At 38.9% G+C, this 25,389-nt stretch overlaps 3 protein-coding genes across 4 annotated transcripts in view; all 3 read left to right on the plus strand.

Moving 5' to 3' along the window:
• The first annotated feature begins 417 nt into the window (after positions 1–417).
• LOC142940091 (sialic acid-binding Ig-like lectin 12) lies at positions 418–7,332 on the plus strand. The gene is made up of 10 exons (XM_076082986.1): positions 418–690; positions 1,711–2,067; positions 2,182–2,409; positions 3,850–4,197; positions 4,320–4,547; positions 5,245–5,505; positions 5,594–5,681; positions 5,778–5,832; positions 6,094–6,179; positions 6,290–7,332. Exons 1-9 carry the CDS (start codon positions 636–638, stop codon positions 6,175–6,177), a joined length of 1,704 nt encoding a protein of 567 aa, XP_075939101.1. The 5' UTR covers positions 418–635; the 3' UTR covers positions 6,178–6,179; positions 6,290–7,332.
• Positions 7,333–7,452: 120 nt separating this feature from the next.
• On the plus strand, positions 7,453–15,516 carry LOC142940090 (sialic acid-binding Ig-like lectin 12). 2 transcript variants are annotated; one of them, XM_076082984.1, is made up of 10 exons: positions 7,453–7,957; positions 8,976–9,332; positions 9,447–9,674; positions 11,111–11,458; positions 11,581–11,808; positions 12,504–12,764; positions 14,092–14,173; positions 14,283–14,352; positions 15,083–15,270; positions 15,398–15,516. In XM_076082984.1, the coding sequence occupies exons 1-10, from the start codon at positions 7,903–7,905 to the stop codon at positions 15,453–15,455; spliced, it is 1,875 nt and encodes a 624-aa protein (XP_075939099.1). In that variant the 5' UTR covers positions 7,453–7,902; the 3' UTR covers positions 15,456–15,516. The 2 variants fall into 2 exon arrangements, with proteins under 2 accessions (XP_075939099.1, XP_075939100.1); XM_076082985.1 differs by having other exon boundaries at positions 7,678–7,957; positions 14,283–14,343.
• Positions 15,517–16,891: 1,375 nt separating this feature from the next.
• The window catches only part of LOC142940068 (uncharacterized), a 31,279-nt gene continuing 22,781 nt past the window's right edge, over positions 16,892–25,389 (plus strand). The window contains 9 exon segments of the mRNA XM_076082955.1: positions 16,892–17,461; positions 18,482–18,838; positions 18,953–19,189; positions 20,631–20,972; positions 21,095–21,322; positions 22,020–22,280; positions 23,608–23,689; positions 23,799–23,859; positions 24,599–24,786. Of these exon segments, the coding sequence (XP_075939070.1) occupies positions 17,407–17,461; positions 18,482–18,838; positions 18,953–19,189; positions 20,631–20,972; positions 21,095–21,322; positions 22,020–22,280; positions 23,608–23,689; positions 23,799–23,859; positions 24,599–24,786 (1,811 nt within the window). The 5' untranslated portion in view covers positions 16,892–17,406.

The following is a 25,389-nucleotide window of genomic DNA, read 5'->3' on the forward strand; positions in this document are numbered from 1 at the left end:
TAGATTTTACATGAATGTTTTGTCTTGCTTGAATAAAATACATAATAGTAGTTCTACTAAAAAGAGCTGACGTGTCGGTTTTTGCACTAATTTCATTCAAATAAGTTCTTCCTCTGTTTCTCTTTCCTCTTCGTCGTCCGTCTCTTGTGCTGCTGTTACATGTGAATGTCTCTCTGGGGATCAATGGAGTCTTATCTTCAGCCTGTTTTTGTACCATCGATTCTTTTCAAACCACCTTTTTTCTGCCTTTCACCAGTATTTTAATACTTCAAATACTCAGATAGATACTCAGCATTATTTCTCAGACCCTAGACGGTGACCACACTGAAGAACAGATCTCTTAAGATGCTCTTTTCATGTGTTAGTGTGGTGTTGTGAACTAGTTTCCCACGGTGAGAAGTTTAATCTGCTGGCTCCTGCATGTTAATAACCTAAAGAGGAAGGAAGTTCGGTGTATTTTTAAACAACTTGACTTCAGTCTTCTGCTTTCAGACGACAGTTATCTCATCAAGACAGCACCCTTCCTTCCGCATGAAGTGTTTCTGATGTGACTCCTTTACTACAGATGTAGCTTCTTCACCTGCAGACGTGTTTCATTGACTCTGAAGTCTCTCAGAGAATCCAGAGGAGCAGCTATGAGTTTAACAGCAGCAGCGAGTGGATTCCTCGTCCTCCTCCTCACTCTACCAGGTTCTGTATTTCTACATTCACGTCGTAGGATATTTACACAGAGTGAACGTCTCATTCAGTCGTTCTCTGGTCACCGTGTTGTGACCTGTGAAGTGATGCAGTGCCTGTTCTTAAAACTCTGCACGTCTTCAGATGTCTCTGCAACACAACACAGAGACGTGTTCTACGTGACGTCTCCACTGTAACCTCTTCACATTCTCATGATCATGTTACTGCACTTTTTAGAACGTTTTCAACTGAGATCATGTCCAGTTTTTACACATTGTACGTCATATGTTAGTACGTTTAAGTAAAGTAAAGGAAGGACAGCTTTACTTGGGTTTGATCTGTTCAAACTAACCTTTGATGGAGTGAACCACGCTCTGAGCACTAATGAAGTGAGGCAATACTCTCAGATATTTGTCTTCTTCCTCTTTTGTCAAAGTGGAATTGCCCAAACTGTCGTTGGTGGTAAGAGTGCATCAAACGTACACATTCATGGTCAGAGGCTGAATCAATCTAATGCAGGGAATTAAGAGACGTGTGCAGATCAGACGTCAAGGTGTTCCTGGTGTTATGTGAGGGACGTGCTGCACACGGTTAAAGGATTTAGAAATGTTACAGAAAATATGCACTTAATAAAAGAAAATGGAAATTAAAAAAATAAAGAGTTTTGGCACCAAAAAGTGCAGTAAAAGTATTTATTCTTGTTGAGTTGTAGTGAGAGACGCGTATGTTGTTGTGACTTTGTTGCAGTGAATCAGACTCTGTTGGTACCATGATCCTCTTTGTCTTAACTCTCAGGACGTTGGCAGAGCTTACGTCAGTCGTCCAATCTTGTTCCACGGAGAGCCAACCGTCTCCAGGTTCTTATTTCACCCGAGTCATTAAAATGAAATGAAAACCTGCAGACTGTCGGTTCTCAGTGACAAACGGTTTGACTCTGGATGTAGATTTGAAAAGCAGTTTGGTTCAGTTCTAGAAAGACAGATGAGTAAAAGAAAGTCTGATCTCTGATGTCATGAATCTTCTGTGTTACAGTGATTCAGGGTCAGGATGTCTGGGGAGTGACTTACACTCCTACTGAGGTCTGTGCTGTAAAAGGATCAACAGTGACAATACGCTGCAGCTACACACACCCATACACAGTAAATGGCCTTGATGCAAAAGATGTGGAAACATTTTGGTTCACTAAAACAAGTAATGATGTTTATGTGGATCTGAGAACAGACCCGGAGTATTCAGGTCGTGTGGAGTCTCACTGTGTAAACAAAGTCTGCACTCTGACGATCAGAGACCTGAGAGAGAGCGACTCAGCTGAGTACAAGTTCAGGTTCACAACAAACCAACCAGATGGGAAATATGTTGGTTCACCTGGAGTCTCTCTGTCCGTCACAGGTAACATTTTCATCTGAACATTCAGTATTTTAGTTTTCAACATCTTTTGAACTTCTTGTGTGTTTATATGTGTGTGTATAGATGAAGACGTCTGTTCCTTATTCACATATTCAGATCTCCAGGTCCATGTGAGCAGATTTATAGTCTACGAGTCTTATAACTGGGCAGAGATGACGTGTCAGAGCAGCTGTCTTCCACCTGGTCATCCTCACTACGTCTGGTACAAGAATGGAGAGAAGATCCGGACACAAACTTCTATTCCGTATTCAGACTACTTTTATCCTGCAGAGAGCGTTTCCTGTGCTGTTGGAGGATATGAGGCCTTCAGCTCTCCTTCAGTGTGTGAGTTTACTGACAGTCTGCATTTCATTCTTTATGATTTGGTGGGTTGGACATTATTGACTCCCAGACATCATTAGTATAATTATATTTATAAAGCGTTACTAACTTACCTTTGTACCGTTCTGTCTTTGCTCTGGTTATCAGCTATGCTTCTCCAAGTTGTAGCTTTTTAATGAACCTCAGCTTTTGACCGACTTCAGCATGGAATAATATACCAAAAAAATTAAAATTGGGAATATTTATATTTGTTCATGAATTCAATGGCATCATAAAGAATGTGGTGGCCACTGTGTTTAACAGCTGTTTTATTGTGAATGTATCATGTTGTTTATGTGTGTGGCTGCTACCATGACTCGCTTGTAAATTAGTTTTTTTATCTTAATAGGATTTCCTCATCAAATAGAGGTTAAAAAGCAACAACTTTTAAGACATAACTTAATGGAGGAGACCAAACAAAAACCTGTCTTTGGCCCAGGAGACCTCTGATCGTGTCCCGTGTAACACGAGAAGTCAACGTAGATTTATTTGTCACATATCTTCTGTACTTAAGTGACGTCACTTTCATAGTTATTTTAAGCCAAACCGCAATATTTTTATAAACCTAACTCAGTAGTTTTGTTGCCTGAACTTAATTAAGTTGTTTGCTGCGAAGATGGAACTTTATTTTGAAAAGCTTGTGTGCATGTTACGTTTTGCTGGACTTTTGTAGAAAAACGCACGAAAAATGAGGAGTTGGTCATGAGATGTACAAACTGTTCTGAATATATGGAATGATGATGCTCCTCCATTCTCGCATGTCAACACGTGGCTAACGTTGTGAATTTACGGTAAACAAAAACACTAGTTTATGCAACTAACCAACTGGTTGTGGTTTGTGTTAAAAATACTTCTGTAAAGTGAAACTTAACATTGTGAACACAAACACAACGTTGTTGGTTTCCAACACATTTTCACCAAACTCGCTTAGTCAGCGCTCCTAAGCTTCAAACTATGAGCCTCTAAAAACCCCTCTAGTGTCACATTTGTGCGCGTCAGCGTCTCAATTTACACTCGCTGCATGCATCGTACCTTTTCAAAATAAACTTTCATCTTTACCGGCAGTTTAAGTTCAGGAAAAGAGCGTTGACGTTAACTTCGCTGAATAACAACTGACGTGACTAAATATCAACGAATACTTTGAGTTTCATATGGGACATGAACAGAGGTCTCCTGGATTAAAGTCCTGTGTTTATTTGACCCACCTCCCTGTGAGGACTTTCTTTCTCTTTAGACTCCCTTTCTCTCCCTTACTTATTATCATGTGGATCGGTTTACTTTGTAGTTGCTTGAACACCTGGTACGTTTCATACAGCGTTGGTATTTGATGCCCTGGGAATGAGAGTGTGTCCTCTGCTGTTGCTCTGAGTCTGACTGTGGTTCTTGATGTGCTCTGTGTTGCAGTGATACAGAGTCAGAGTGAATGGGGAGTGACTTACACTCCTACTGAGGTCTGTGCCTTTAAAGGATCAACAGTTAACATGCGCTGCAGGTACACGTACACATCCACGACTAACTCAGGAGTTCAGAACACATTCTGGTTTACTAAAGAGAAAGATGGTGAACCTGTGGATCCGACAACAGACTCTCAGTATTCAAGACGCGTGCAGCACAGATGTGATCACAACGACTGCACTCTAACAATCAGAGACCTGAGAAAGAGCGACTCAGCTGATTACAAGTTCAGGTTCACAACAAACCAACCACATGGGAAATATACTGGTTCACCTGGAGTCACTCTGTCCGTCACAGGTAACATTTGCTTTTCAAATGTTTGATAAGAAACATTACTATCAGCTTGTGTTTTTCTTTCCTCTTTCTTTGTGTGTGTCGATAGTGGATTCTAAATGAACGTCTCTGTTGGTTAATCACAGATCCACAGCTCCAGATAAATGTGAGGAGATCAACACTGAATTCTACCTGGACAGAGCTGACATGTCAGTCTAAGTGTCAGCTGCCTAAAGATGTGTCTTACATCTGGTACCAGAATGGAGAGAAAAGGAAGGAAGAAAAAGTTTATTTTCATCCACACCCACTAAATCCTGCAGACAACTATTCTTGTGCCATAAAAGGACACGAGATGTTCTCCTCTCCTTCAGTGTGTGAGTTTCCCCCAAACATGTTTCAGCTCTTACACATCTTCAGTTCCTCTTTAACATGAACATTCATCTTCAGTCCTTCAAAGCCTTGTTTTATTACCTCCACACAAATATGAATGTGGGATAGTTTTACCCAGAAAAAAAGGAAATGATGTTACTCTACTGCTAGAAGTGTAGAAAACACCATCAGAAACAGACTCTTAAAAATCCTTTTGACCACAGTTAAACAGGAATGGTTCCTACATGAAACTTCTCACAACAAGGTCTGTGGATTAACTTGAGTAACCGGGTCATGATTTCTGGAAAGAGACATTGCTGTTTAATTTTTCATATGTATTTGTTGTCACTTGAGCATAACAAGCCGAGTGGCATTTAGTTCCATTATATTGAAGAGGAGACAGACATCTAAACGCACGAAATCTCCAACACGATGCAACTCACATCAAAACAATCTAGATGAATAAATAGAACGACAGGGAAAAGGAAATATGTATTTTTAATTTGGGGTTGAACTTTAACTTTAAATTGAAGCTCCTGAATCAGCACTCTGGACAGCGGCAACAGTCAATTATTAAAATTCTTTAATGTCTTCCTGAATAAATAGTTCTCTTGAACATACAAACTATTAACAAATTAAACTGACTATGTTTTATCATAACATTCTCATCTTAAAGTTAATGTTTATTCTAATCTCCTCCAGATGCTCCAAAGCTTCCCTCTGTGTCAGTGAGTCCCTCTGCTGAGATAGTGGAGGGCAGTTCAGTGACTCTGACCTGTAGCAGTGATGCTAACCCAGCAGCTAACTACACCTGGTACAAGGAGGATGAAGACTCACCAAAAGCATCAGGACAGATCTTCAACATCACTGACTTCAGAGCTGAACACAGTGGGAGTTATTACTGTGAAGCCCAGAACAACATAGGACGTAGTAACTCCACCTTACATCTGACTGTTGTAGGCGGTAAGTTCTCCACAGTCAGCATCACACAAACACACCTGTTTACTGCGTCAGACCTGATTCTCAGGTTAAAATCTGTTTGTATTTCTAGGATATTCAACAATGATCATGAATATCATCCGGTCGACTTTGTTGGTCTTGATGCTGATTCCTCTGCTGCTCCTGATTCTGTGGACGAGGTTCAACAAAAACACATCAATCACTTCAGTCCTGTAGTTTTAGTGTCGTGACTTGTATTGTGGTTCATTCTGTATTTGTTGTTGGACTCACTACAGGAAGAAGAAAGCTCTGAGCTCCACCACTGATCCACATGAACCTGTAGAGATAGAGGTGAGAGAGAGAGGCCCTGTTGACTCAACCTCCCCTTCGTGGTTATAAGTCGGCTCATAAACGCTCTGCAAAGTGAAGAAGATGTGAAGTGAATTCATGTTTTAAACACATCTTGATGAGTAGAAACCAGTGATGCATTTGTCCGTAACACAACTTAAGAAAATAAAGTACTTTTATACGTGCTAAAATACATTTTTGATGAAATGTAAATGAATGCAGGTCCATTGACTCTCATCTTGTCGTCCATCCTCTCTCCATCAGTTGGACTCTTGTCCTGAGTATGAGAACGACTCAAACACTGCAGCACAGACAGAAGACTCAGAGGAGCAGGAAGACCGGGTGTGAAGGTCAGTCAGCTTAGAGCCTCCTGCTGCGTCCAATGAAACGGGACGACTTCAGAGTCAGAGTCACAGCTCCTGACGGTAACTTCACACAAGTGTTCTGTGATTTTCTTCAGATGCAGTTGAACCAGAGGCGAGACTCACGCGATGGAAACAAAGAAGTACGACGTTGAGATATGAGTGTGGAGAGCGAGGCTGTGCAGGATGTGGAGGAAGTGGAGACACAAAGCTCCCAAAAGTTGTTCTTGTCAGTCGGTTTAGAGAAGATTTAGAAGAACGAGGTGTTGGCAGCTTGAACTGAATCATGTCGAGGTCACAAACTAGATGTGTTGTTTAGATCAGCTGATGGTCAGGTGCTGTGTGACTGACTGACTCATGACGAACTGCTGAAGATATGCAAGCTTTTTATTCTTTAGTTCTTTATATGACAGATTATTATTATTATTGTGACGATCCAGGTAAGATATTTCACTCGGGACCAAAGTGGAGCGACAACTGATTTTGGGAAAAGAAGATAAAAAAGTGAGTTTCGTGCCACCAAGAGATTCTGAAGTGGTAAAAACTGCAAAGCGCTGATATGAAAGTCATTCCAACGTAAAGACATCTTCATGTTCACTTTAAAGCAGAGTGCATGATGGGATCACAGAGAGGCAGTTCAGACCTCACAGTTCAAAGTGAGACCTTGAAAGGCTGGAAGATTTCTCAGCGTGATTAAATCTCACCTGAGGTCTCTGACACATTGAATGTGAATGACAGTCAGCAGCTTGTTGTTGCTGCTGCTCTACTGTTGGAGGGGAACATGTGTTTGATGATCTAGTTGTAGTTTCCAACTGTTGCCACTAGATATTAGTAAAGAGTTATATTTCACTGATAACAGAGAATGTACATTCATGTGTTTATAATATATCTCCTCCACGTTCTGCTTCTTCCCTCTTTTCTTTTTTATACCAGTTTTATCACCAACTGGTTTCATTGGGAGTCAAATATCAGTATTATTAAACTCATTTAGTGAATTATTTCTATTTCCTCACCTGCTCATTACACTCATCTACATGCTTCTGTTTTATATTTCTCAATTTGTATTTATATGTATTTAGATTTTACATGAATGTTTTGTCTTGCTTGAATAAAATACATAATAGTAGTTCTACTAAAAAGAGCTGACGTGTCGGTTTTTGCACTAATTTCATTCAAATAAGTTCTTCCTCTGTTTCTCTTTCCTCTTCGTCGTCCGTCTCTTGTGCTGCTGTTACATGTGAATGTCTCTCTGGGGATCAATGTAGTCTTATCTTCAGCCTGTTTTTGTACCATCGATTCTTTTCAAACCACCTTTTTTCTGCCTTTCACCAGTATTTTAATACTTCAAATACTCAGATAGATACTCAGCATTATTTCTCAGACCCTAGACGGTGACCACACTGAAGAACAGATCTCTTAAGATGCTCTTTTCATGTGTTAGTGTGGTGTTGTGAACTAGTTTCTCACAGTGAGAAGTTTAATCTACTGGCTCCTGCATGTTAATAACCTAAAGAGGAAGGAAGTTCGGTGTATTTTTAAACAACTTGACTTCAGTCTTCTGCTTTCAGACGACAGTTATCTCATCAAGACAGCACCCTTCCTTCCGCATGAAGTGTTTCTGATGTGACTCCTTTACTACAGATGTAGCTTCTTCACCTGCAGACGTGTTTCATTGACTCTGAAGTCTCTCAGAGAATCCAGAGGAGCAGCTATGAGTTTAACAGCAGCAGCGAGTGGATTCCTCGTCCTCCTCCTCACTCTACCAGGTTCTGTATTTCTACATTCACGTCGTAGGATATTTACACAGAGTGAACGTCTCATTCAGTCGTTCTCTGGTCACCGTGTTGTGACCTGTGAAGTGATGCAGTGCCTGTTCTTAAAACTCTGCACGTCTTCAGATGTCTCTGCAACACAACACAGAGACGTGTTCTACGTGACGTCTCCACTGTAACCTCTTCACATTCTCATGATCATGTTACTGCACTTTTTAGAACGTTTTCAACTGAGATCATGTCCAGTTTTTACACATTGTGCGTCATATGTTAGTACGTTTAAGTAAAGTAAAGGAAGGACAGCTTTACTTGGGTTTGATCTGTTCAAACTAACCTTTGATGGAGTGAACCACGCTCTGAGCACTAATGAAGTGAGGCAATACTCTCAGATTTATCTTCTTCCTCTTTTGTCAAAGTGGAATTGCCCAAACTGTCGTTGGTGGTAAGAGTGCATCAAACGTACACATTCATGGTCAGAGGCTGAATCAATCTAATTCAGGGAATTAAGAGACGTGTGCAGATCAGACGTCAAGGTGTTCCTGGTGTTATGTGAGGGACGTGCTGCACACGGTTAAAGGATTTAGACATGTTGCAGAAAATATACACTTAATAAAAGACAAAGGAAATTAAAAAAATAAAGAGTTTTGGCACCAAAAAGTGCAGTAAAAGTATTTATTCTTGTTGAGTTGTAGTGAGAGACGCGTATGTTGTTGTGACTTTGTTGCAGTGAATCAGACTCTGTTTGTACCATGATCCTCTTTGTCTTAACTCTCAGGACGTTGGCAGAGCTTACGTCAGTCGTCCAATCTTGTTCCACGGAGAGCCAACCGTCTCCAGGTTCTTATTTCACCCGAGTCATTAAAATGAAATGAAAACCTGCAGACTGTCGGTTCTCAGTGACAAACGGTTTGACTCTGGATGTAGATTTGAAAAGCAGTTTGGTTCAGTTCTAGAAAGACAGATGAGTAAAAGAAAGTCTGATCTCTGATGTCATGAATCTTCTGTGTTACAGTGATTCAGGGTCAGGATGTCTGGGGAGTGACTTACACTCCTACTGAGGTCTGTGCTGTAAAAGGATCAACAGTGACAATACGCTGCAGCTACACACACCCATACACAGTAAATGGCCTTGATGCAAAAGCTGTGGAAACATTTTGGTTCACTAAAACAAGTAATGATGTTTATGTGGATCTGAGAACAGACCCGGAGTATTCAGGTCGTGTGGAGTCTCACTGTGTTAACAAAGTCTGCACTCTGATGATCAGAGACCTGAGAGAGAGCGACTCAGCTGAGTACAAGTTCAGGTTCACAACAAACCAACCAGATGGGAAATATACTGGTTCACCTGGAGTCTCTCTGTCCGTCACAGGTAACATTTTCATCTGAACATTCAGTAATTTAGTTTTCAACGTCTTTTGAACGTCTTGTGTGTTTATATGTGTGTGTATAGATGAAGACGTCTGTTCCTTATTCACATATTCAGATCTCCAGGTCCATGTGAGCAGATTTATAGTCTACGAGTCTTATAACTGGGCAGAGATGACGTGTCAGAGCAGCTGTCTTCCACCTGGTCATTCTCACTACGTCTGGTTCAAGAATGGAGAGAAGATCCGGACACAAACTTCTATTCCGTATTCAGACTACTTTTATCCTGCAGAGAGCGTTTCCTGTGCTGTTGGAGGATATGAGGCCTTCAGCTCTCCTTCAGTGTGTGAGTTTACTGACAGTCTGCATTTCATTCTTTATGATTTGGTGGGTTGGACATTATTGACTCCCAGACATCATTAGTATAATTTTATTTATAAAGCGTTACTAACTTACCTTTGTACCGTTCTGTCTTTGCTCTGGTTATCAGCTATGCTTCTCCAAGTTGTAGCTTTTTAATGAACCTCAGCTTTTGACTTCAGCATGGAATAATATACCAAAAAAATTAAAATTGGGAATATTTATATTTGTTCATGAATTCAATGGCATCATAAAGAATGTGGTGGCCACTGTGTTTAACAGCTGTTTTATTGTGAATGTATCATGTTGTTTATGTGTGTTGCTGCTACCATGACTCGCTTGTAAATTAGTTTTTTTATCTTAATAGGATTTCCTCATCAAATAGAGGTTAAAAAGCAACAACTTTTAAGACATAACTTAAAGGAGGAGACCAAACAAAAACCTGTCTTTAGCCCAGCAGACCTCTGATCGTGTCCCGTGTAACACGAGAAGTCAACGTAGATTTATTTGTCACATATCTTCTGTACTTAAGTGACGTCACTTTCATAGTTATTTTAAGCCAAACCGCAATATTTTTATAAACCTAACTCAGTAGTTTTGTTGCCTGAACTTAATTAAGTTGTTTGCTGCGAAGATGGAACTTTATTTTGAAAAGCTTGTGTGCATGTTAAGTTTTGCTGGACTTTTGTAGAAAAACGCACGAAAAATGAGGAGTTGGTCATGAGATGTACAAACTGTTCTGAATATATGGAATGATGATGCTCCTCCATTCTCGCATGTCAACACGTGGCTAACGTTGTGAATTTACGGTAAACAAAAACACTAGTTTATGCAACTAACCAACTGGTTGTGGTTTGTGTTAAAAATACTTCTGTAAAGTGAAACTTAACATTGTGAACACAAACACAACGTTGTTGGTTTCCAACACATTTTCACCAAACTCGCTTAGTCAGCGCTCCTAAGCTTCAAACTATGAGCCTCTAAAAACCCCTCTAGTGTCAGTTTTGTGCACGTCAGCGTCTCAATTTACACTCGCTGCATGCATCGTACCTTTTCAAAATAAACTTTCATCTTTACCGGCAGTTTAAGTTCAGGAAAAGAGCGTTGACGTTAACTTCGCTGAATAACAACTGACGTGACTAAATATCAACGAATACTTTGAGTTTCATATGGGACATGAACAGAGGTCTCCTGGATTAAAGTCCTGTGTTTATTTGACCCACCTCCCTGTGAGGACTTTCTTTCTCTTTAGACTCCCTTTCTCTCCCTTACTTATTATCATGTGGATCGGTTTACTTTGTAGTTGCTTGAACACCTGGTACGTTTCATACAGCGTTGGTATTTGATGCGCTGGGAATGAGAGTGTGTCCTCTGCTGTTGCTCTGAGTCTGACTGTGGTTCTTGATGTGCTCTGTGTTGCAGTGATACAGAGTCAGAGTGAATGGGGAGTGACTTACACTCCTACTGAGGTCTGTGCCTTTAAAGGATCAAAAGTTAACATGCGCTGCAGGTACACGTACCCATCCACGACTAACTCAGGAGTTCAGAACACATTCTGGTTTACTAAAGAGAAAGATGGTGAACCTGTGGATCCGACAACAGACTCTCAGTATTCAAGACGCGTGCAGCACAGATGTGATCACAACGACTGCACTCTAACAATCAGAGACCTGAGAAAGAGCGACTCAGCTGATTACAAGTTCAGGTTCACAACAAACCAACCACATGGGAAATATACTGGTTCACCTGGAGTCACTCTGTCCGTCACAGGTAACATTTGCTTTTCAAATGTTTGATAAGAAACATTACTATCAGCTTGTGTTTTTCTTTCCTCTTTCTTTGTGTGTGTCGATAGTGGATTCTAAATGAACGTCTCTGTTGGTTAATCACAGATCCACAGCTCCAGATAAATGTGAGGAGATCAACACTGAATTCTACCTGGACAGAGCTGACATGTCAGTCTAAGTGTCAGCTGCCTAAAGATGTGTCTTACATCTGGTACCAGAATGGAGAGAAAAGGAAGGAAGAAAAAGTTTATTTTCATCCACACCCACTAAATCCTGCAGACAACTATTCTTGTGCCATAAAAGGACACGAGATGTTCTCCTCTCCTTCAGTGTGTGAGTTTCCCCCAAACATGTTTCAGCTCTTACACATCTTCAGTTCCTCTTTAACATGAACATTCATCTTCAGTCCTTCAAGGCCTTGTTTTATTACCTCCACACAAATATGAATGTGGGATAGTTTTACCCAGAAAAAAAGGAAATGATGTTACTCTACTGCTAGAAGTGCAGAAAACACCATCAGAAACAGACTCTTAAAAATCCTTTTGACCACAGTTAAACAGGAATGGTTCCTACATGAAACTTCTCACAACAAGGTCTGTGGATTAACTTGAGTAACCGGGTCATGATTTCTGGAAAGAGACATTGCTGTTTAATTTTTCATATGTATTTGTTGTCACTTGAGCATAACAAGCCGAGTGGCATTTAGTTCCATTATATTGAAGAGGAGACAGACATCTAAACGTACGAAATCTCCAACACGATGCAACTCACACCAAAACAATCTAGATGAATAGATAGAACGACAGGGAAAAGGAAATATGTATTTTTAATTTGGGGTTGAACTTTAACTTTAAATTGAAGCTCCTGAATCAGCACTCTGGACAGCGGCAACAGTCAATTGTTAAAATTCTTTAATGTCTTCCTGAATAAATAGTTCTCTTGAACATACAAACTATTAACAAATTAAACTGACTGTTTTATCATAACATTCTCATCTTAAAGTTAATGTTTATTCAAATCTCCTCCAGATGCTCCAAAGCTTCCCTCTGTGTCAGTGAGTCCCTCTGCTGAGATAGTGGAGGGCAGTTCAGTGACTCTGACCTGTAGCAGTGATGCTAACCCAGCAGCTAACTACACCTGGTACAAGGAGGATAAAGACTCACCAAAATCATCAGGACAGATCTTCAACATCACTGACTTCAGAGCTGAACACAGTGGGAGTTATTCCTGTGAAGCCCAGAACAACATAGGACGTAGTAACTCCACCTTACATCTGACTGTTGTAGCAGGTGATATGTAGCATTCAGTCACACACATTCAGCATCAGAAGTCATAAAGCATAATGTGATGTAATGCGTCGTCCACATGTATCAAAAATTTACTTGTGTTACTCTTCAATTTTAGGTGAAAATAACCACTTTGTCCAGGCTGGTCTCATCCAGCATTCTTAGCAATACCTACGAAAAACATGTGGCATAATTCATAGATATCCCACAAAATAATTTTGTATGAATCCACATAATCGTGAACAAGGAAGTATGAAGACCGCTAAAGCCAGGAGACCGCTGTTCGTTCCTCATGTGAATCGAGAAGTCAATGTTGATGTTTTGGTCACGTAACTTGCGTACGTCAGTATTGTTAATTCCGTGGTTATTTTTACCCAAACGATGATCTTTTCCAAAACCTAGCCAAGTAGATTTGTTGCATAAACCAAACTAAGTTTCCTGGGAAGACGGAAGTTCATTCTGAAAAAGACATATGCACGTAAAGAGCAGAAATAAACACGTGTTGCTGAATTTTGTAGGACAAAGCACAAAATATGAGTAACTTTTCGTGAGATCTCCTACAAACCGTTGTATGAGGATACGTTGCGTGGTCGTAGAGCTAACATAGAACTAGAGATTAACCTCAGATCAAAGAAGAACAGTCAAGATTTCATCTCTCATCATGTTTTCACTGTGTTACATATTTCTGGTCTCATAGGGATTTAATCATCTTGTTCACATTCTCTCACTCAGAGCCAGAGCTTTTGTCTATTGTTGAACTTACACCAAGCTCATCTAATGTGGCCTGAGTCTTCTGTGTTGTCATCTCTCCTATTCATAATACCTGAGACCAGAATATCAAGTTACAGCCCAGGTCTGTGAAGTGCCCGATTACTGTGATATTAGGGAGCATTCGACTGTTTGCAGATGATGTTGTCCTTTAGCTTCATTAGACTTTGACCACCAGTGTGTCTAAAGCTCCTGAAGTTTCAGTAATGCAGGCCTTTGTATTTAATGTTTGGTTTAGCTCTGTGGAATATCTCTCTGAATAGTCACCGCTTACTCTCCAACCTTCATAACTCAGATGAGAAAAGCTCTGACGTACTAATCGACTGTTGAACTCAAGGGGGCGTAATGAGAAAACAGCCCCTCCACCACCTCTCCTATATTAACACACAAACTTGATGGAAATGACAAGTTAATCAGCTGATAAAACCATAATTAGATTAATTTATCTCCATGCACACATGCATTGTTTGGTCATATATCACTCTATGGGACCAATGGGCCTCAAACATGCTGTAACACCTCAATGAACAGTTTGTGTTTTCTTTTGATCACCATTTCTCAGGATCTTGGAAATATGCAGCTGCTGGAACAATGGCTGTTGTTCTCCTGGCTGTCATATCCCTCTCTGTCTTCCTGTGGATTAGGTGAGCACTTCTGTTTCACTGAGTCTTTGTTTGTCAAATCATTCAAAGTCAGTTTGTCATAACGAAAAACATTCAATCATTTATTTGCATTAATAATTCTTCCAAACAGAAAGAAGGGGGCTTCCAGGGACTCGTCTGAGCCTGAAGAGAGACCGGACAACAGGGAACAGGTGAGAATAGTTACGTCTATTATTCTACTAAAGAAAACATATTCCATTCAAACTGCTGAGTCAACCCGATCTCATGTGAAGGCTTATAATAGCACAACATTTAAACGGCTTTTCACGTTTCACTTTGCTCGACGTCGTTCGCAGGAAACTGTCGCGATTATGTTTAGTCAACAAAACCACTTAGTAGGGTTCAGGAATAAACATCGTGGTTGGGCTTAAAATAACTATATGAACTAAGTTAAATACGTATGTAAACAATGTTACGTAAGTACGGAAAACACGTCACAAACGTCACTTAAGTTACTTTAAAAAACCGAAGACAACGGTCTCAAACACCGGTCTTCTGGTTGAGAGAGCTGTCTTGATTTGACCCGTTTACCATGAACGGTCTCTCATGATATACGATATGATACGATATACTTATTGTCCAAATGCTGCACACATGATATGACACATAACATATTGTCTTATCATGATAGCTGCCTCCAGAGTAATTAAAAAAGAAACAGACAGACAAAGCAACGTGTACTGAAGCACATTACAACCACACATAACCTCTGTTTTTAAAGGTGCTGTATAAATAAAGTTATTATTATTATAGTTATTATACCATCGTTCTGATTCCATGTTAATATAATACAGCTGCTGTCCTTGTTGCAGTCCTCTGCATGAACACACTATTCCAAAGAAAGACCTCCTCGTGTAATATGTGTAGTTGAAAGTAACTCTGCCTCTGCAGGATCTACCTGATCAGGGACAGCAGGAGGAGCAGGAGGAGCAGGAGGAGCTTCAGTACGCCAGCGTCCACTTCTCCAACAAGCGGGCAGATCCTCTCTACTCCAGCATCAAACCAGCTCAGGCCCTCAGACACACGGAGCAGCAAGACGTGGCTGAATACGCCGCCGTCCAGTTCAACAGTGCCCCGAGGTGAGCAGCTCCTCACACAGGAACATCATCCTCTCTTCATATGAGGCGACTTTGATATCACTGGTGATGAAAAGTATATTATTTCATATTATATATCTTTAGAATCACCTTTTATTTTTATTCTCAGAATCAGAGGTGGAGAGGATCCAGCTGCCCTGTACAGCACCGTCAACAAAACCCGATGAGCACAGAGTCTACACATACAAATATACATATTATATTATGTTATATTATGTTATATTATACTATATTATGTTATATTATATTATATTATATTATATTATGTTATATTATATTATATTATATTATATTATAGTATATTATATTATATTATGTTATATTATATTATGTTATATTATATTATATTATAGTATGTTATGTTATATTATATTATATTATATTATATTATGTTATATTATATTATGTTATATTATATTATATTATGTTATGTTATATTATATTATATTATGTTATATTATATTATATTATATTATAGTATATTATATTATGTTGTATTATATTATATTATATTATGTTATGTTATATTATGTTATATTATATTATATTATATTATATTATATTATATTATATTATATTATGTTGTTTTATATTATATTATATTATGTTATGTTATATTATATTATACTATATTATAGTATATTATGTTATATTATATTATATTATATTATGTTATATTATATTATATTATATTATATTATAGTATATTATATTATATTATATTATGTTACATTATATTATAGTATGTTATATTATATTATATTATGTTATGTTATATTATATTATATTATATTATAGTATATTATATTATATTATAGTATATTATATTATATTATATTATATTATATTATATTATATTGTAATTATGACAGTCCAGGAGTGACGACTTTTTCGGGAAAAGAAGATAAAAAGTGAGTTTAGTGCCACCAAGAGATTCTGAAGTGGTAAAAACTGCAAAGCGCTGATATGAAAGTCATTCCAACGTAAAGACATCTTCATGTTCACTTTAAAGCAGAGTGCATGATGGGATCACAGAGAGGCAGTTCAGACCTCACAGTTCAAAGTGAGACCTTGAAAGGCTGGAAGATTTCTCAGCGTGATTAAATCTCACCTGAGGTCTCTGACACATTGAATGTGAATGACAGTCAGCAGCTTGTTGTTGCTGCTGCTCTACTGTTGGAGGGGAACATGTGTTTGATGATCTAGTTGTAGTTTCCAACTGTTGCCACTAGATATTAGTAAAGAGTTATATTTCACTGATAACAGAGAATGTACATTCATGTGTTTATAATATATCTCCTCCACGTTCTGCTTCTTCCCTCTTTTCTTTTTTATATCAGTTTTATCACCAACTGGTTTCATTGGGAGTCAAATATCAGTATTATTAAACTCATTTAGTGAATTATTTCTATTTCCTCACCTGCTCATTACACTCATCTACATGCTTCTGTTTTATATTTCTCTATTTGTATTTATATGTATTTAGATTTTACATGAATGTTTTGTCTTGCTTGAATAAAATACATAATAGTAGTTCTACTAAAAAGAGCTGACGTGTCGGTTTTTGCTCTAATTTCATTCAAATAAGTTCTTCCTCTGTTTCTCTTTCCTCTTCGTCGTCCGTCTCTTGTGCTGCTGTTACATGTGAATGTCTCTCTGGGGATCAATGGAGTCTTATCTTCAGCCTGTTTTTGTACCATCGATTCTTTTCAAACCACCTTTTTTCTGCCTTTCACCAGTATTTTAATACTTCAAATACTCAGATAGATACTCAGCATTATTTCTCAGACCCTAGACGGTGACCACACTGAAGAACAGATCTCTTAAGATGCTCTTTTCATGTGTTAGTGTGGTGTTGTGAACTAGTTTCTCACAGTGAGAAGTTTAATCTGCTGGCTCCTGCATGTTAATAACCTAAAGAGGAAGGAAGTTCGGTGTATTTTTAAATAACTTGACTTCAGTCTTCTGCTTTCAGACGACAGTTATCTCATCAAGACAGCACCCTTCCTTCCACATGAAGTGTTTCTGATGTGACTCCTTTACTACAGATGTAGCTTCTTCACCTGCAGACGTGTTTCATTGACTCTGAAGTCTCTCAGAGAATCCAGAGGAGCAGCTATGAGTTTAACAGCAGCAGCGAGTGGATTCCTCGTCCTCCTCCTCACTCTACCAGGTTCTGTATTTCTACATTCACGTCGTAGGATATTTACACAGAGTGAACGTCTCATTCAGTCGTTCTCTGGTCACCGTGTTGTGACCTGTGAAGTGATGCAGTGCCTGTTCTTAAAACTCTGCACGTCTTCAGATGTCTCTGCAACACAACACAGAGACGTGTTCTACGTGACGTCTCCACTGTAACCTCTTCACATTCTCATGATCATGTTACTGCACTTTTTAGAACGTTTTCAACTGAGATCATGTCCAGTTTTTACACATTGTGCGTCATATGTTAGTACGTTTAAGTAAAGTAAAGGAAGGACAGCTTTACTTGGGTTTGATCTGTTCAAACTAACCTTTGATGGAGTGAACCACGCTCTGAGCACTAATGAAGTGAGGCAATACTCTCAGATATTTGTCTTCTTCCTCTTTTGTCAAAGTGGAATTGCCCAAACTGTCGTTGGTGGTAAGAGTGCATCAAACGTACACATTCATGGTCAGAGGCTGAATCAATCTAATGCAGGGAATTAAGAGACGTGTGCAGATCAGACGTCAAGGTGTTCCTGGTGTTATGTGAGGGACGTGCTGCACACGGTTAAAGGATTTAGACATGTTACAGAAAATATGCACTTAATAAAAGAAAATGGAAATAAGAAAAATAAAGAGTTTTGGCACCAAAAAGTGCAGTAAAAGTATTTATTCTTGTTGAGTTGTAGTGAGAGACGCGTATGTTGTTGTGACTTTGTTGCAGTGAATCAGACTCTGTTGGTACCATGATCCTCTTTGTCTTAACTCTCAGGACGTTGGCAGAGCTTACGTCAGTCGTCCAATCTTGTTCCACGGAGAGCCAACCGTCTCCAGGTTTTTATTTCACCCGAGTCATTAAAATGAAATGAAAACCTGCAGACTGTCGGTTCTCAGTGACAAACGGTTTGACTCTGGATGTAGATTTGAAAAGCAGTTTGGTTCAGTTCTAGAAAGACAGATGAGTAAAAGAAAGTCTGATCTCTGATGTCATGAATCTTCTGTGTTACAGTGATTCAGGGTGAGGATGACTGGAGAGTGACTTACACTCCTACTGAGGTCTGTGCTGTAAAAGGATCAACAGTGACAATACGCTGCAGCTACACACACCCATACACAGTAAATGGCCTTGATGCAAAAGATGTGGAAACACTTTGGTTCACTAAAACAAGTAATGATGTTTATGTGGATCTGAGAACAGACCCGGAGTATTCAGGTCGTGTGGAGTCTCACTGTGTAAACAAAGTCTGCACTCTGACGATCAGAGACCTGAGAGAGAGCGACTCAGCTGAGTACAAGTTCAGGTTCACAACAAACCAACCAGGTGGGAAATATACTGGTTCACCTGGAGTCTCTCTGTCCGTCACAGGTAACATTTTAATCTGAACATTTAGTATTTTAGTTTTCAACGTCTTTTGAACTTCTTGTGTGTTTATATGTGTGTGTATAGATGAAGACGTCTGTTCCTTATTCACATATTCAGATCTCCAGGTCCATGTGAGCAGATTAATAGTCTACAGGTGGTCTGATAACTGGGCAGAGATGAAGTGTCAGAGCAGCTGTCTTCCACCTGGTCATCCTCACTACGTCTGGTACAAGAAAAGACAGAACACAAACATCCGGACACAAACTTCTCTTTGGTCTTCAGTCTACTTTAATCCTGCAGACATCGTTTCCTGTGCTGTTGGAGGATATGAGGCCTTCAGCTCTCCTTCAGTGTGTGAGTTTACTGACAGTCTGCATTTCATTCTTTATGATTTGGTGGGTTGGACACTATTGACTCCCAGACATCATAAATAGTATAATTATATTTGTAAAGCGTTACTAACTTACCTTTGTACCGTTCTCTGTCTTTGCTCTGGTTATCAGCTATGCTTCTCCAAGTTGTAGCTTTTTAATGAACCTCAGCTTTTGACCGACTTCAGCATGGAATAATATACCAAAAAAATTAAAATTGGGAATATTTATATTTGTTCATGAATTCAAGGGCATCATAAAGAATGTGGTGGCCACTGTGTTTAACAGCTGTTTTATTGTGAAGGTATCATGTTGTTTATGTGTGTTGCTGCTACCATGACTCGCTTGTAAATGAGATTTTTGTCTTAATAGGATTTCCTCATCAAATAGAGGTTAAAAAGCAACAACTTTTAAGACATAACTTAATGGAGGAGACCAAACAAAAACCTGTCTTTAGCCCAGGAGACCTCTGATCGTGTCCGGTGTAACACGAGAAGTCAACGGAGATTTATTTGTCACATATCTTCTGTACTTAAGTGACGTCACTTTCATAGTTATTTTAAGCCAAACCGCAATATTTTTATAAACCTAACTAAGTAGTTTTGTTGCCTGAACTTAATTAAGTTGTTTGCTGCGAAGATGGAACTTTATTTTGAAAAGCTTGTGTGCATGTTACGTTTTGCTGGACTTTTGTAGAAAAATGAGGAGTTGGTCATGAGATGTACAAACTGTTCTGAATATATGGAATGATGATGCTCCTCCATTCTCGCATGTCAACACGTGGCTAACGTTGTGAATTTAAACAAAAACACTAGTTTATGCAACTAACCAACTGGTTGTAGTTTGTGTTAAAAATACTTCTGTAAAGTGAAACTTAACATTGTGAACACAAACACCACGTTGTTGGTTTCCAACACTTTTTCACCAAACTCATCAAATACATAAGCTTAGTCAGCACTCCTAAGCTTCAAACTCTCAGCCTCTAAAAACCCCTCTAGTGTCAGTTTTGTGCGCGTCAGCGTCTCAATTTACACTCGCTGCATGCATCGTACCTTTTCAAAATAAACTTTCATCTTTACCGGCAGTTTAAGTTCAGGAAATGAGTGTTGACGTTAACTTCGCTGAATAACAACTGACGTGACTAAATATCAACGTATACTTTGAGTTTCATATGGGACATGAACAGAGGTCTCCTGGATTAAAGTCCTGTGTTTATTTGACCCACCTCCCTGTGAGGACTTTCTTTCTCTTTAGACTCCCTTTCTCTCCCTTACTTATTATCATGTGGATCGGTTTACTTTGTAGTTGCTTGAACACCTGGTACGTTTCATACAGCGTTGGTATTTGATGCGCTGGGAATGAGAATGTGTCCTCTGATGTTGTACTGACTCTGACTGTGGTTCTTGATGTGCTCTGTGTTTCAGTGATACAGAGTCAGAGTGAATGGGGAGTGACTTACACTCCTACTGAGGTCTGTGCCTTTACAGGATCAACAGTTAACATGCGCTGCAGGTACACGTACCCATCCACGACTAACTCAGGAGTTCAGAACACATTCTGGTTCAAAACAAATGGTCGTGAACCTGTGGATCTGAGAACAAACTCTCAGTATTCAAGTCGCGTGCAGCACAGATGTGATCACAACGACTGCACTCTAACAATCTCAGACCTGAGAGAGAGCGACTCAGCTGATTACAAGTTCAGGTTCACAACAAACCAAGATGGGACATATACTGGTTCACCTGGAGTCACTCTGTCCGTCACAGGTAACATTTGCTTTTCAAATGTTTGATAAGAAACATTACTATCAGCTTGTGTTTTTCTTTCCTCTTTCTTTGTGTGTGTCGATAGTGGATTCTAAATGAACGTCTCTGTTGGTTAATCACAGATCCACAGCTCCAGATAAATGTGAGGAGATCAACACTGAATTCTACCTGGACAGAGCTGACATGTCAGTCTAAGTGTCAGCTGCCTGAAGATGTGTCTTACATCTGGTACCAGAATGGAGAGAAAAGGAAGGAAGTAAAAGTTTATTTTCATCCACACCCACTAAATCCTGCAGACAACTATTCTTGTGCCATAAAAGGACACGAGATGTTCTCCTCTCCTTCAGTGTGTGAGTTTCCCCCAAACATGTTTCAGCTCTTACACATCTTCAGTTCCTCTTTAACATGAACATTCATCTTCAGTCCTTCAAAGCCTTGTTTTATTACCTCCACACAAATATGAATGTGGGATAGTTTTACCCAGAAAAAAAGGAAATGATGTTACTCTACTGCTAGAAGTGTAGAAAACACCATCAGAAACAGACTCTTAAAAATCCTTTTGACCACAGTTAAACAGGAATGGTTCCTACATGAAACTTCTCACAACAAGGTCTGTGGATTAACTTGAGTAACCGGGTCATGATTTCTGGAAAGAGACATTGCTGTTTAATTTTTCATATGTATTTGTTGTCACTTGAGCATAACAAGCCGAGTGGCATTTAGTTCCATTATATTGAAGAGGAGACAGACATCTAAACGTACAAAATCTCCAACACGATGCAACTCACATCAAAACAATCTAGATGAATAGATAGAACTACAGGGAAAAGGAAATATGTATTTTTAATTTGGGGTTGAACTTTAACTTTAAATTGAAGCTCCTGAATCAGCACTCTGGACAGCGGCAACAGTCAATTATTAAAATTCTTTAATGTCTTCCTGAATAAATAGTTCTCTTGAACATACAAACTATTAACAAATTAAACTGACTATGTTTTATCATAACATTCTCATCTTAAAGTTAATGTTTATTCTAATCTCCTCCAGATGCTCCAAAGCTTCCCTCTGTGTCAGTGAGTCCCTCTGCTGAGATAGTGGAGGGCAGTTCAGTGACTCTGACCTGTAGCAGTGATGCTAACCCAGCAGCTAACTACACCTGGTACAAGGAGGATGAAGACTCACCAAAATCATCAGGACAGATCTTCAACATCACTGACTTCAGAGCTGAACACAGTGGGAGTTATTCCTGTGAAGCCCAGAACAACATAGGACGTAGTAACTCCACCTTACATCTGATTGTTTTAGCAGGTGATATGTAGCATTCAGTCACACACATTCAGCATCAGAAGTCATAAAGCATAATGTGATGTAATGCGTCGTCCACATGTATCAAAACTTTACTTGTGTTACTCTTCAATTTTAGGTGAAAATAACCACTTTGTCCAGGCTGGTCTCATCCAGCATTCTTAGCAATACCTACGAAAAACATGTGGCATAATTCATAGATATCCCACAAAATAATTTTGTATGAATCCACATAATCGTGAACAAGGAAGTATAAAGACCGCTAAAGCCAGGAGACCGCTGTTCGTTCCTCATGTGAATCGAGAAGTCAATGTTGATGTTTTGGTCACGTAACTTGCGTACGTCAGTATTGTTAATTCCGTGGTTATTTTAACCCAAACGATGATCTTTTCCAAAACCTAGCCAAGTAGATTTGTTGCATAAACCAAACTAAGTTTCCTGGGAAGACGGAAGTTCATTCTGAAAAAGACGTATGCACGTAAAGAGCAGAAATAAACACGTGTTGCTGAATTTTGTAGGACAAAGCACAAAAAATGAGTAACTTTTCGTGAGATCTCCTACAAACCGTTGTACGAGGATACGTTGCGTGGTCGTAGAGCTAACATAGAACTAGAGATTAACCTCAGATCAAAGAAGAACAGTGAAGATTTCATCTCTCATCATGTTTTCACTGTGTTACATATTTCTGGTCTCATAGGGATTTAATCATCTTGTTCACATTCTCTCACTCAGAGCCAGAGCTTTTGTCTATTGTTGAACTTACACCAAGCTCATCTAATGTGGCCTGAGTCTTCTGTGTTGTCATCTCTCCTAATCATAATACCTGAGACCAGAATATCAAGTTACAGCCCAGGTCTGTGAAGTGCCCGATTACTGTGATGTTTGGGAGCATTCGACTGTTTGCAGATGATGTTGTCCTTTAGCTTCATTAGACTTTGACCACCAGTGTGTCTAAAACTCCTGAAGCTTCAGTAATGCAGGCCTTTGTATTTAATGTTTGGTTTAGCTCTGTGGAATATCTCTCTGAATAGTGATCGCTTACTCTCCAACCTTCATAACTCAGATGAGAAAAGCTCTGACGTACTAATCGACTGTTGAACTCAAGGGGGCATAATGAGAAAACAGCCCCTCCACCACCTCTCCTATATTAACACACAAACTTGATGGAAATGACAAGTTAATCAGCTGATAAAACCATAATTACATTAATTTATCTCCATGCACACATGCATTGTTTGGTCATATATCACTCTATGGGACCAATGGGCCCCAAACATGCTGTAACGCCTCAATGAACAGTTTGTGTTTTCTTTTGATCACCATTTCTCAGGATCTTGGAAATATGCAGCTGCTGGAACAATGGCTGTTGTTCTCCTGGCTGTCATATCCCTCTCTGTCTTCCTGTGGATTAGGTGAGCACTTCTGTTTCACTGAGTCTTTGTTTGTCAAATCATTCAAAGTCAGTTTGTCATAACGAAAAACATTCAATCATTTATTTGTATTAATAATTCTTCCAAACAGAAAGAAGGGGGCTTCCAGGGACTCGTCTGAGCCTGAAGAGAGACCGGACAACAGGGAACAGGTGAGAATAGTTACGTATATTATTCTACTAAAGAAAACATATTCCATTCAAACTGCTGAGTCAACCCGATCTCATGTGAAGGCTTATATTAGCACAACATTTAAACGGCTTTTCACATTTCACTTTGCTCGACGTCGTTCACAGGAAACTGTCGCGATTATGTTTAGTCAACAAAACCACTTAATAAGGTTCAGGAATAAACATCATGGTTGGGCTTAAAATAACTATATGAACTAAGTTAAATATGTACGTAAACAATGTTACGTAAGTACGGAAAACACGTCATAAATGTCACTTAAGTAACTTTAAAAAACCGAAGACAACGGTCTCAAACACCGGTCTTCTGGTTGAGAGAGCTGTCTTGATTTGACCCGTTTACCATGAACGGTCTCTCATGATATACGATATGATACGATATACTTATTGTCCAAATGCTGCACACATGATATGACACATAACACATTGTCTTATCATGATAGCTGCCTCCAGAGTAATTTAAAAAGAAACAGACAGACAAAGCAACGTGTACTGAAGCACATTACAACCACACATAACCTCTGTTTTTAAAGGTGCTGTATAAATAAAGTTATTATTATTATAGTTATTATACCATCGTTCTGATTCCATGTTAATATAATACAGCTGCTGTCCTTGTTGCAGTCCTCTGCATGAACACACTATTCCAAAGAAAGACCTCCTCGTGTAATATGTGTAGTTGAAAGTAACTCTGCCTCTGCAGGATCTACCTGATCGGGGACAGCAGGAGGAGCAGGAGGAGCAGGAGGAGCTTCAGTACGCCAGCGTCCACTTCTCCAACAAGCGGGCAGATCCTCTCTACTCCAGCATCAAACCAGCTCAGGCCCTCAGACACACGGAGCAGCAAGACGTGGCTGAATACGCCGCCGTCCAGTTCAACAGTGCCCCGAGGTGAGCAGCTCCTCACACAGGAACATCATCCTCTCTTCATATGAGGCGACTTTGATATCACTGGTGATGAAAAGTATATTATTTCATATTATATATCTTTAGAATCACCTTTTATTTTTATTCTCAGAATCAGAGGTGGAGAGGATCCAGCTGCCCTGTACAGCACCGTCAACAAAACCCGATGAGCACAGAGTCTACACATACAAATATACATATTATATTATGTTATATTATGTTATATTATACTATATTATGTTATATTATATTATATTATATTATATTATGTTATATTATATTATATTATATTATATTATAGTATATTATATTATATTATGTTATATTATATTATGTTATATTATATTATATTATAGTATGTTATGTTATATTATATTATATTATATTATATTATGTTATATTATATTATGTTATATTATATTATAGTATAGTATATTATATTATATTATGTTATATTATATTATATTATGTTATGTTATATTATATTATATTATGTTATATTATATTATATTATAGTATATTATATTATGTTGTATTATATTATATTATATTATGTTATGTTATATTATGTTATATTATATTATATTA

This window comes from Anarhichas minor, unplaced genomic scaffold (genome assembly GCF_050575085.1).
Source record: "Anarhichas minor isolate MPS153535 unplaced genomic scaffold, ASM5057508v1 ptg000114l, whole genome shotgun sequence".
NCBI classification, from domain to species: domain Eukaryota; kingdom Metazoa; phylum Chordata; class Actinopteri; order Perciformes; family Anarhichadidae; genus Anarhichas; species Anarhichas minor.